Here is a 12296-nt window from a genome sequence, read left to right as displayed (position 1 = left end):
CGACGCTCATCATCATGTTGACGTAAATGAAACTTACAATCCTGCATCTTCTTGTACCGGGAGAAGAGGCTCGGAAGACCCATCCTATATGACAACCACAACGACATCTTCTTCTGCTACCTCATCTATCAGTGATAAAGATACCATGTCAATGCGAGAATCGGAGAAAACGCCACAAAACATCCTATTGATACCACCTGGTCAAGAAACAACAGTATCATCTCATCTCGATCTACAAAAGAGCTTTTCATCACCCTCCACAGCACGTGAGCAAGAAGATGTGACCAATCGATACAAAGGCCATGATGAATTTGATGCCATGTTGCAACAACAAACTCAAGACATATCAGATCAAGTGGCAAAACGAGAAGATGAAAAACAACAACATCAACAACAACTGAAACCTAAATCCACACGATTGACATTTGAATTACCTGAACGACCCCCGAGACCCTCATCAAGGAATTCGAATTACGCATATCCATTTACGTATAAACGATATTCGCTACCTGATGAAATCATCCTAAGCTCTGTACGCAAAATACCCCGTCGACGGTCGACATCCCTCTTTCGATTCTTTGGTGGCGGTAGAGCTGGTTCATCCTCTGAACGCCCTGTGGTTTTGGAACCTACCTATGGTGATCATGTCAACATTTTGCATCGGCCTTCGGTCCTTACGGGTCGCGTCAAGTATATCGGACCTGTGGATGATGCTCCTGGAAATGACTGGTTGGGGATTGAATTGGATGTACCAGGTAAATGAATCTCTCTCTCACACACACGTCATTCATTCATAGAGTCATGTGTAAACCAAAAAAGTACTCACCGTGGGACTCTTCTTCTAGTGGGCAGCAACGATGGTATACGTGATGGCAAGCGCTATTTCCAAACCGATCGAAATCGGGGTATTTTTGTTCGTAGAGAAGATGTGGAATTGCTTGATGACTAGTAGTATCCCCCCACACACCTCTTTTATCTTTTATACCCAATCATGTTGTAAATACAAGTAGTCCTTTTTCAATAATCTTTGTCGTGTCTCGAATAAAATTCCTGCAAAAAGCTCACCAAATCATCGGAGAAGCGGAGATCCCATATTTACTGCTGCTGCCGCTGCCGCTCATGACGTTTATGATTATCCTTCAAGCACGATGATGGCATATCCATGTGATGGGTAGAAAAAAACGCCATACACACATTTAGCAATCATTGCATGGACATCCAAATGATCGTAGTCAGGGTATTAAGCCAACAATGTGGATCGCACAAAAAGTGTTTGTGTATGTGTGTCAATGATGAGACTTTTTTTTACGTTTGTGGCACTGTTAGAAGAAAACACCTCATTGCGGCAATATCAAGGTTAAAGTTGTATCAGCATGTATCTTGTATGAAACCATGCTATGTGTGAGTGATATTGGGCAGTATCCTGCAAGAGAGCAATGCAAGTACTATGAGACGGATGACGATCACAACCTTTCTGCAGGAGTCAATAGGATGAAACAAAGGATGTGGGGCCACACTTTGATGATCTTCGGAACATAATACCCTTCTCCTTCTCCTTTACATGCATGATTGTATGGGGGATTTCTTCATCTTGCATCTAGTAGAATACATACACGTACTCACACACATACACATGATCATCGTATTTCAAGAGGCAATGGGTAACATGTGAAAGGTTTGGCTAAAGATATACGTTGGTGGGGTTGTATATCTTGGCATAATGCTTACCTATGGCATAAATCTCGCGTTGACGTATGGAGGATGTGATGTGATGGTGGGGGGGGATGTAATAGCGTTAAATTTACCTCTTTTGCTCGAGCCAGCTGGTCACTTTTAACCATTCCTGGAAGTTGACAAACATAGACAGACATAACACATCTCACAATTTGATGGTTTTTATTTTCACAAAGCAAGTAGTTTGCTCCTCGTATGTAATGGGAAAAGAAGAATGTACAAAGGGTGGGTGGGGGGATTATAGATGATGATTTAATGCTGTTGTTGTTCTTGTTGTTGAATGGCTTGTTGGCCAAGTTGAGCACGCATGGTTTGATTTTCGCGACGTATGGATTGGATATAGCTTATGGCATGTCTCAAGATTTGTGCACGGTGGGATTTGTCTGGATCCAAAGTGTCTTGGGGCATGGCATGAGCAAGTTCACTAATGAGGCCATTCTATCATCAAAGTGGTGAGTTGGGGGGATAAGGTACTACTATTGGAGTAATAGCACACAACTTACCAGCATATCCCTCCGGCGACGTTCGACGCGATTATGGGTTTCTCTGCGTTGTTTCATTCGATCCAAAATGATATCCTTATCCAAAGATGACTTGTTGAGCAGGTTTACACCATTGACAACAAGCTTGGTTTGTTTCTCCTGACTTAGACGACGAGCCATGGTATCAGGATTGTAGATCTTTATGCGTTGTTGTAATGGATACGTTGCTCGTCGTTCCGATACGGTCATTTTTGGTTGTTCCATTGTATATGCAAAAGTAGTGGTGACAAGAGAGAAAGAGGTAACAAGATTAGAGGATCAAAGAAAGCCATCATTTTTAAAACATCATGGCAAAATTCGCTCAGATCCAACAACGGGAACCCCCGCTTCCCGTCTGGAAATCCCTCACCGCCTCATTGCTCGGTATTAATTACCCAGCATTCATCCTCCAGGATCACACATAGCGCTGATTTGAACCCTTCCTTCCATTTCTTTGTCCTTATCTTTTTCTCTCATTGTCTCAAGTCCTCTCTCACACACACAACATGCAAAAGCAAAAAAGGTCGGATGACTTTTTCTTCTACGCATAACCCCTTTCAAAAGGAAAAATATTGCTCATTCATTTACCCCAAGATTGCCCGCTCTTTTTCCTTTCTCTTATAGGAAATCATAATTGGGAGATCCTAGCCACTTCCGTATGACAAAGGGAACAACCATTTGATACCAGAAACCCCGTCGTCGTCGTCCAAAATGTCCAACATTATCTTTTTCAATACATGGTTTTTAGCATGATGATATGTGTGTGTGCTGTTGGTGTACGAAAACAGGAGAGATATCGTAGCATTAAAGAGACGGGGCGGAAAAGGGGAGGCAATAGCGAGTGCCAAGAAATTTTTATGAGATGGCATGTGGTGGTGTGGTGGTGTGTTGGAAAGATGATTTTGTTGCGAGTGTGTATGTGTGCGTGTGCATGTCCTTGTGAGTGTTGTGCGTGTGCCGTCAAAGAGTGAGTTGCTCATTTTCCATATCTGCCTCGTCCATTATATGCATTCCTTGATTTCTTTTCGGCCGGTTTTAAGATCTATCAACATCATGTTAGCCACCACCACCACCTTTATCCATGATCTCTTTCTCGACTTTCAATGCTTACTTGGAAGGAACATAGTAGTGATTCATCCACGGTCATCATGGCACCCGCATTATCAAATTCGCCACAATAGTTTGGTGCAGAAAAGAGCGTTACCAATTGTCGTTTTGCAAAGAATTCATATCCATCCTCGACCACCTTGAAATGGATGATGATGATGACATGAGCAAGTTGATTTATCGCTATTGCTTCTTTTTCATACCTGATGTGCACGACAAATCAAATCCATGTCGTGTTTTTGTAAGAATTTGCTGACGATATCGGCACCAAATGTGAAGGATACGCCACGATCATTTTCACTCCATCCTTGGACATCCTTATCAGGATCCGACCACAACAAATCACATAGCAAGCCTTTCAAAGCAACCATAAGTATGAGCACGTTTTCCACCTTCATCCTCATTTTACCTGTATCAGGCACATCCGTTGGACGCATCACTCGTCGAATTTGTTCCAGGCTTTGCAAGTCAGGAGAAAGACCACCATGCATGGTAAAGATTTTTTCATCAATGACAGCAGCAATCGGTAGGCAGTTGAAGCAATCTGTAAACGTCTTCCATAACTTGATGTTGTATCGTCGTTTGCCTAATCACACACTTGTAAATTCAATCTTCTTTCTTTATCCCCAAAATGGATTTGTGTGTATGTGTGTGTGTGTGTGTGGGAAAAAGGAATGGATACTCACACTCATCGTAAAAGCCGTATATACGATTGATGCTGGCAGACTCATGGTTTCCACGCAAAATGAAAAAGTTCTCGGGGTACTTGATCTTGTAAGCCAATAAAAGACAAATTGTTTCCAAAGATTGCTTGCCACGATCCACGTAATCACCCAGGAACAAGTAATTGGACTCTGGAGGGAAACCACCATATTCGAACAAACGCAACAGATCATAGTATTGACCATGGATATCGCCTAATGCCGAGAATAGATCATCATCATCATCAATGGGCCATCCTTGACAAACATCACCATGGCCATCCGAGATGCCAACTCACCGCAGATCTTTAAAGGTGCTTCCAAATCCAAAAGAATAGGTTGACTTGAATACTTGAGATTATTCATTCTGCACATCATGATATCCATCCTTCCCCCTTCGCTCTCGCACTCCCCCATCACCCTCCCCCGCCACTCCTTGTTGCATACATACCTCATGAAAATATCGCGCGACTTTCCACACAAGAATCGAATTTCATGCTCGGCTAATTGTACTTGTTTACCAGGGCGGTTACCACGTACTAACAAAGAAGACACGTACGTCCTGATGAGTCGTTGCAACAACAACCACCTTCAAAAAGTACCTTCCAACAATCTGGCAATGATGGAGTCGACGTCAACGTTTTCCGGAATGTCATTCATGGTGGGCTGGTACTACAAGGGATATCGAAAACGGAGGCGAGATTGGGAGAGAACGCAATGAGTTCAATGTTTGACTTTGTAGACGAGGGGCACAAAGTACACGTGTGAAAAAGACATACGTGAGAAGCGAATGGTCAAGGTTGATGGGTGGGTTACAAGTGGTTCACACGATGAAGAAAGCGAGTGGGAGAGAGGAAGAAAGAAAGAGAGGGTAAAAAAAAGAGAGAAAGAGAGAAAGAGAGTAATAATAACTGGTGTGTGACACAAGCCCACAAGCAGCAGTGGTCGTAGTTTGCCAGTGCATATAAATCTTTCCACTCCTTGCAAAAAATAAGACACCAACACCACCACAACACGCACGCGCACTTTTTGATTGTCTCTCCTTTTATCCCTCACAGAGCCTTTGCCCCCCCCCCTTTGCAGAACCCATTTGTCTAGAACCATACCATTGGATCCTGCACGGTTATCTCCCATTAGAACAATCGCGTCGTACAAACATTAACCAAGCAGCTCTTTTGTGCAATAAGATCTACTGCAATCCTCAATGCTGGCAATGAGAAGCTATTGGTCATATTGATAACGCTTATACCCATACTGCAAGTATTGCCTTTTTGTCTCTATTCTATTCCTAGCCTGGATCTGAGAATACAACCTCGTCGTAGTTTATGCTAAACGACTTTGGGACAATGAGCATAGACCATCTCTTTGTGACATTATTAAACAATGACCCCTCTTTTATCATCATTCAAACGGCCCACGAATAGGTAGTGTGGTTATACGTTCATGTGTGTGTAAGAAAGGATAGCGATGGTCAAGGCTCAATGGCGGTATTCTTCACACCAAAGTTCCTAAAGCGGATGGTAGGTGTGGCCGAGCCAAGCATTACATCAAAAATGGGCGATAACAGTATGTTGGGATGATACGCACGCGCCAGCTATTCCTCTCTCTCTCTCACTCTCTCTCACTTTTTTTCTTCGCCCTCTCTTGCTCTCTTTTTTTCTCGCTTTCCTTTCTCTACCATTCTTTCCTTCCTTGATACGGTCATTTAAAAAAAACAAAGAGAGCATTTGACTCTTTTATTTTCCCATCCTCTTGTTTTCTTTTTTACCTCTCCCCCCCTCCTTCTTCTCCTATCCTTTTCATTCTATCATTATACACCACGATGCGTATTGATGGTGAACAACGTATTAAGCTTAACCCGTTTATGATCCCTCGTCGTAAGGGGTCATTGAGCACGACAACCTTATCTCGCAGCAACAGTAATAGAAGCAGCACGACCACACTTGATCTTAACGACCCTACCACATTTCGTCCACAGACTATGGAAACGCATGCAGCTGCACTATGGCCATACGCAGTATTGGGTGGATGGATGACCAAGCATATGCCCCCTGCGTTTTCATTCACAAAGACACGCCATCGACGTTACGTGCTTTTACTCGATCGCCACATTTATACTTTCAAGACCGACTCACCCAAATCCGATTTTCGTGAATACTTTCAGTTGACAGCAAACACCGATGTCTTTGCAACAGATCAGTTTCCCGGGGTCTTGTATTGTCTAGAAATTGCACGTAAAGAAGATGGTCGTACATGGTATTTACAAGCTGATGATGCCGAGGATATGAAAACGTGGATGGATCGATTTCGTAAAGCGATCAAATGGTTACGATTAGAGCAACCTGGTGTATTTACAATTTCACAACTATTGGAAATGGATCGTCGTTCATCTGAAAGCAGCAATAACATCTTTGATACAACCATTACAACAACAACAGCACCTTCTTCTTCGTCTTCGTCTTCCACATGGCGACAACGACAGCCACTACCAAGGGACTTGCCACCCCAACGTCCACCCCCGACAAGACGTCCACCTCCACCTCCCTCATGTTTCTCCTGAGGATGGTATTCTTTCTCTTTGATCTCCTTGACCAATGTTGAATATATATATTTGTTGTGCATATTTGAGATATATACATGTGTATGTATGTGTGTGTGTGTGTTGAGAAATACGCGTGATGGGTGCGTGTGTGTGTATATATTTCACATTTACCGATAACTGATGGGCAATCCCTTCTAACCATATTGTGTGAACATTGATAAGAAAGTAACCTTGTGTTACAACAGGAGCCCATTGTGCACCCATTGGTACATCGAATACCTTATTGTGTGCGAGTGATCAATGTACTCTCTACCGCCAAGGAAAAGGGATGTAGTAAAGGAGACAAAAAAGTGACCTATGCACCATGGCGTTTGCAGCTGTTGTCTTGATCCTCATTTTATGGATCATGTTGAATGTACGTATGGCTCTCGTGAGGATTGGTGGTGGATTCCTGATGGTAGCGGAAATGAGTACGTTTTGTGCCATATGCGGTGATGGTGACGATGCACATGATCACGTTGTATATAGATAGGTTGCAGTATAGCAAATCAGAAGAGTGGATGGATAGCAGCAGCAGCAGTAGTAGTAGTAGTAGTAGTAGTAGTAGTAGCAACGAGCACTGTCAGGCAACACACTCACCCCCTTCTTTTTATCCCCCCACCCCACCCAACCCCGTTTCTTCTTTGCGCAACTCCTTTTTACGCATACACCACTTGACGCCTCCCGTCTACTCTCTCCACACAAGCACCACCACACAAACGCGTATTAAAAGGTACATCGTTTTCTTGTCTCTTTTCTCTCTTTACTATATTCTAATCATGGCAGTACAGACTTTACAATCCACCCATTCATCGCTCGTAAGCTTGGAACGCGTCTTGAGGAGGGCGACGACCATTTGCATAACAATGCTGATTTCACTTTTTCCTTTACACGCAGCTCATCAAGCCATCTATGACAATTGAAGAGTCCATCAGTGAACCCTTGGTAAAGCAAGGTATACAAAGTGAGCGAGTGTGTGTGTGTGTAGGTTGATACTGAACATGCTATGATGTTATAGTGGGTGTCGAGTGGTCGACAGATTCCGTCATCTTTCCCGAAAAGTTGGTACAATCCGTGACAGCATCCACAAATGACTTTGCTATGGTGCAGCAAGATCCGTTTCGTGTAATTTTGGTGGGTGCCTCTCATCCCAACAAAGACGATATTCTTTCGTTGCTTTCTTCGGCAATCAACTCGAAGCATCAAGAAGCAGCAGCAGCAGCAGCATCCACAACAGCAGGTCATCGACAAGTTTTGGAGGCCGATTTTACATCCTCTTCTTCTCAAGAACAAGAGTTGGCCGATTATTTGGATCGTATCACAGAAAAGCGCATTGATCTTGTCATTTACTTGTGTGATCCATCCAATGACAAGCCTTTGCATACATTGAATGACCGCTCGGATACGGTGGTATGGCCTTTGGTGTTGGATGAAGCTTCCTTTGCGACTTCCAAGGATTTGGCGACTCATCTTGCCCGTCGTTTGGCAAATATCGCCATCATGGATATGAGAGATGACAAGGAGGAATGTTTGCCACATGCTATCTCGATCAACGAGTTCCTGGCCATGTCACCTAGCAGCGTATACGATATGCTTCAGCATTGTCCATGTAGAAAGTTGTGTCATATTCAAGAGGAGCGACCCGTGATCCAGGAAATGAACAACAAGGAAGAGGAGACAAAGGAAAAGGTGGTAGCACAGCAACCAGAACAACAACAACATGAACGCTCCATCCATGGCAACCAACAACCTCCTGCTACTCAAGTCAAGACCAAGAAAGGCGGCAAGTCGTTTTCTGGAAGCCTGCTGGCATTATTAGCCGTTGCTGTGGTTGGCGTTGCTTGGAAGACATTGCATCATCACTCTCTCAAGACACTCAACTTTACAGCACCTCATCCACCTATGGGCTTGCGATTGAATCCAATGTGGGATGCTGTGGACCCAGAAACATTGGAGCATTTGTTTGTTGTTGAATTGGATACCAAGCAACCAGGATCGTGGCACGAGCAGCATTTGACAGTGACCGTACAAGGAGGTGGCGATGAGTTGGTGTATCCAATGACCTATGAACCTGGTACAGCATTCCACTATTCAGCCCTTGTACCATCCCCATGTCTTTTGGACCGTAACAATGATCTTGATGCACACGTGGTGTGGCGGTACGACCATGATGATGAATCTTTGGGTATGGTGGAGAAGGTGATTGATAGCGTGGTGCTCTCTACCAAATCATGTCAACCTGCATACGAGAGAAAGCAGCATGCCAACAACAAGGAAGAGCAACCACAACAAAAGCAAGAGGAGAAGAAGGATCCATTGGATAATGAGAAGGATGGAATGGAAGGAAAAAAGAAACCTGCTGTGGTACAACAATCCAAGCAAAAAAGCACTGTTGCAGTAGTGCAATCGGCCCTCCCTTTCCAAGTCGTCTGGAAAACGATCGTGGACAACCTAAAGTCAAGAACACAAGGTGTAGCTCGCGTGGTCGTCACCTTTTGGCACTCTTTTGCGCAATTTTGGCAATAAGAAGGATCTCGTATTCACCCTTACATCTTTTTATCCATGTACATAACATCCATCAAAGGAGTCTACCATACATTTCTAGTAGCATTTTTGAAATAAAACATATATCAATATTGAGAAAGAGTCATCCATCATGCATCTATTGTTTTTGCCACGTATCCCTTACTATCTGATACAGTATTATGTCATTGTTAAATCTCCATTTAGAGAATAATCAGATCGAGGCACCACCTTTTTACCTTCCCATGATCATGAGCCCCATATGTAGATAAATGTACATGACATCCACATTAAAAGAATGCAACCATGTACTTTGGCATGATTTGTATATGAGGATATGAAACCAACGGTGGTCAAAGATGGATGTACGTGCAAAATATTTGAAATAACAAGCATTGCTTGATGCATATGTGTTTACACGTGCATGCTTGTGTGGGGTTAAGATATGCTTGTCTGTGTTTGCTTCCGCTTCCCATGATACCGGGTTGAAAAAAAAGTGGGGAAGTGTAGAGTTGAAACATGATACACAGACGCTCACAGCTTGTGCTCACATGTGAAAAGAACTACTTGGCATGACATATGAGAGATCGTTTGTATTTCGGATCCGACAACCGCACCAGTAATAATCGACTTGAAGATTAGCCTCTCTACTTTTTGGTGTTCCCCCTTTCTCTTCCGTCCCCCCTTTTTCTCCCTTTCTTTCATTCTTTTTGTCTTTTCCCCTTGCTTTTTACATGTCGACTTTGAAAAAACAACCCATTCTAATTAGCCATGCATTGGATATTATCGTGTTTGGCTCGATTGGTATCGGTGCCCTGATCTGGCTTACGTCCAAGCTCCGGTCTTCAGGCAATAACAACAATCGAAGCATTGGCAGCGGCAGCAGTAGCGGTGATAATGGCGGTGCAGCACCACCTAAAGCCCAACCCAAAGTGGAACGTAACTTTGTAAAGATTATGGAACAACAGGTAAGTAAAGCATGGAATGTGGATACATACATGTATGCCAACACACACGTGCGTCACAGGACCGACGAGTGATCTTTTTCTATGGTTCACAAACGGGCACGGCAGAAGACTACGCATCACGGTTGGCCAAAGAATGTTCACAAAAATATGGTGTCAATTGCATGACAGCCGATATTGAATTATACGACATGAGCTATTTGGATACCTTGCCCCAAGACAAGCTGGCAGTGTTTGTGATGGCTACCTATGGCGAGGGTGAACCTACCGACAATGCTGTATCATTTTGGGATCTGATTATGGAAGAAACGGTCGAATTTTCTAATTCTCCTATTGGTGGTGGCGATGAAGAAGATGATCAACCACAACAACAGCAACCCCTGAATCAACTTCGATACATGGTGTTTGGCTTAGGCAACAAGACTTATGAGCACTACAATGCCGTTGCACGTTTATTGGATCAAAGGCTAAGTGCACTTGGCGCCAAGATTGTAGGTGAACGTGGCGAAGGTGATGATGATGGATCTTTGGAAGAAGACTTCCTTGCATGGCAAGAGCAAATGTGGCCTGCATTTTGTGATGCTCTCGGGGTCGATGAATCCGGTGCCGGAGGCGCAGCGGCACGGCAACCCACTTTTGCCGTCAATGTCGTGGAAGACTATGATGCTGACAAGGTGTATATGGGTGAATTGGCTGAATGGTCGTAAGTAAAAGGATGTTGTTGTTTCAGGTTTTAATACTTTGTGGATTAACGGATGATAATGGTGCATAGACAACAAACACAAATGCATGGAGCCAAGCACCCATATGCAGCATCTTTTACAAGCCGTGATCTTTTCCAAGGCGGTGATCGGCACTGTCTCCATTTGGAGATTGATCTTTCAGGTGCAAAGGGGCTAAGCTATCAAACAGGCGACCACGTTGCAATTTGGCCCACTAATAATGACACCGAAATTAATCGCCTCGCCTCAGTATTGGGTCTAAGTGACAAATTGGATCAAGTCATTCGCATCGATGCCATCGATCCCGCTGCATCCAAAAAGCATCCATTCCCTGTACCTACCACCTATCGTGCAGCCTTCCGACATTACCTTGATATTTGTGCACCTGTGTCACGTCAAACCCTCATGTCACTTGTTGAATACGCACCCACAGCAGCATCACAAGAAGCATTGCGTACACTTGCAACGGATAAGGATGAGTATCGCGAGAAGGTGGGTGAAGCTGTTCGCAACTTGGGCGAAGTTTTGGAGCTATGTCAAGATGATGAAGGCACCACAGCTGCACCAGGCTTTTTTGAATCCGTACCCTTTGACTTGGTTGTTGAAAGTTTGTCTCGCCTTCAACCACGCTACTATTCTATTTCATCATCATCACGCACTCATCCAACACAAGTGGCTGTCACCGCTGTAACGCTCGCCTATCAACCTACACTGACACCCAATCGCACTGTGTATGGTGTCAATACCAACTACTTGTGGCAAATGCATGCTGCTCAACACAAAGATATCGATACAAGCGACATCCCATCTTATGATCTCAAGGGTCCACGTAATGTACTTGACGCTACACGTTTACCTGTACACATTCGCCACTCCCAATTCAAGCTTCCACGTAACAACGCTTTACCCGTAATCATGGTTGGTCCTGGTACAGGTGTTGCACCCTTCCGTGGCTTTGTCCATGAACGTGCTGCTCTAAAGCGAGAAGGCAAAGAAGTGGGTCCTACGATCTTGTTTTATGGTTGTCGCCATCCCAAGCAAGACTTTTTATATGCTGATGAATGGCCAGAGTTATTTGATACACTTGGTGATGATTCACAAATCATTACTGCCTTTTCTCGTGAAACCGAACACAAGGTCTACGTCCAACACAGACTTCAGGAACACGGCGAACAAATGTGGCAATGGATCGAAAAAGGTGCCTACATCTATGTCTGCGGTGATGCTAAAAACATGGCTCGTGATGTCCAACAAACGTTTATTGGCTTTGCTGAAAAGTATGGTGGCAAGAGTAACGAGCAGGCACAAGATTATGTCAAAAAGTTGCGTAGTACAGGAAGATACCAAGAAGATGTCTGGTCATAGAAATCGAACCTTTCCCCTCTCACCTCCACACCCTTCCCTTCTCTCTTCTTTTAGACCTTTTTACTTTACCACGTGAC

At 43.9% G+C, this 12296-nt stretch overlaps 6 protein-coding genes across 6 annotated transcripts; 4 read left to right on the top strand and 2 right to left on the bottom strand.

Moving 5' to 3' along the window:
* Positions 1-88: 88 nt before the first annotated feature.
* On the top strand, positions 89-949 carry O0I10_010276 (uncharacterized protein; the record flags this gene model as incomplete). The annotated part of the gene is made up of 2 exons (XM_058490258.1): positions 89-755; positions 846-949. 2 exons carry the CDS (start codon positions 89-91, stop codon positions 947-949), a joined length of 771 nt encoding a protein of 256 aa, XP_058338979.1.
* A 1037-nt stretch (positions 950-1986) lies between these two features.
* O0I10_010275 (uncharacterized protein) lies at positions 1987-2465 on the bottom strand (the record flags this gene model as incomplete). Its single annotated transcript, XM_058490257.1, has 2 exons — positions 1987-2172; positions 2238-2465. The coding sequence occupies 2 exons, from the start codon at positions 2463-2465 to the stop codon at positions 1987-1989; spliced, it is 414 nt and encodes a 137-aa protein (XP_058338978.1).
* A 766-nt stretch (positions 2466-3231) lies between these two features.
* O0I10_010274 (serine/threonine-protein phosphatase PP1) lies at positions 3232-4723 on the bottom strand (the record flags this gene model as incomplete). Its single annotated transcript, XM_058490256.1, has 8 exons — positions 3232-3297; positions 3367-3501; positions 3566-3717; positions 3772-3948; positions 4049-4279; positions 4363-4406; positions 4515-4602; positions 4666-4723. 8 exons carry the CDS (start codon positions 4721-4723, stop codon positions 3232-3234), a joined length of 951 nt encoding a protein of 316 aa, XP_058338977.1.
* A 1162-nt stretch (positions 4724-5885) lies between these two features.
* O0I10_010273 (uncharacterized protein) lies at positions 5886-6623 on the top strand (the record flags this gene model as incomplete). Its single annotated transcript, XM_058490255.1, has 1 exon — positions 5886-6623. The coding sequence occupies one exon, from the start codon at positions 5886-5888 to the stop codon at positions 6621-6623; it is 738 nt and encodes a 245-aa protein (XP_058338976.1).
* Positions 6624-7423: 800 nt separating this feature from the next.
* Positions 7424-9170, top strand: O0I10_010272 (uncharacterized protein; the record flags this gene model as incomplete). The annotated part of the gene is made up of 3 exons (XM_058490254.1): positions 7424-7462; positions 7542-7599; positions 7663-9170. The coding sequence occupies 3 exons, from the start codon at positions 7424-7426 to the stop codon at positions 9168-9170; spliced, it is 1605 nt and encodes a 534-aa protein (XP_058338975.1).
* A 731-nt stretch (positions 9171-9901) lies between these two features.
* O0I10_010271 (uncharacterized protein) lies at positions 9902-12219 on the top strand (the record flags this gene model as incomplete). Its single annotated transcript, XM_058490253.1, has 3 exons — positions 9902-10135; positions 10195-10835; positions 10905-12219. The coding sequence occupies 3 exons, from the start codon at positions 9902-9904 to the stop codon at positions 12217-12219; spliced, it is 2190 nt and encodes a 729-aa protein (XP_058338974.1).
* Between the last annotated feature and the right edge of the window lie 77 nt (positions 12220-12296).

The sequence above is a fragment of the Lichtheimia ornata genome, assembly GCF_029851405.1.
Source record: "Lichtheimia ornata isolate CBS 291.66 chromosome Unknown scaffold00067, whole genome shotgun sequence".
Classification (NCBI taxonomy): domain Eukaryota; kingdom Fungi; phylum Mucoromycota; class Mucoromycetes; order Mucorales; family Lichtheimiaceae; genus Lichtheimia; species Lichtheimia ornata.
Note: the sequence above shows the minus strand (reverse complement) of the source record. Positions and strands in the feature narration are given on the sequence as shown.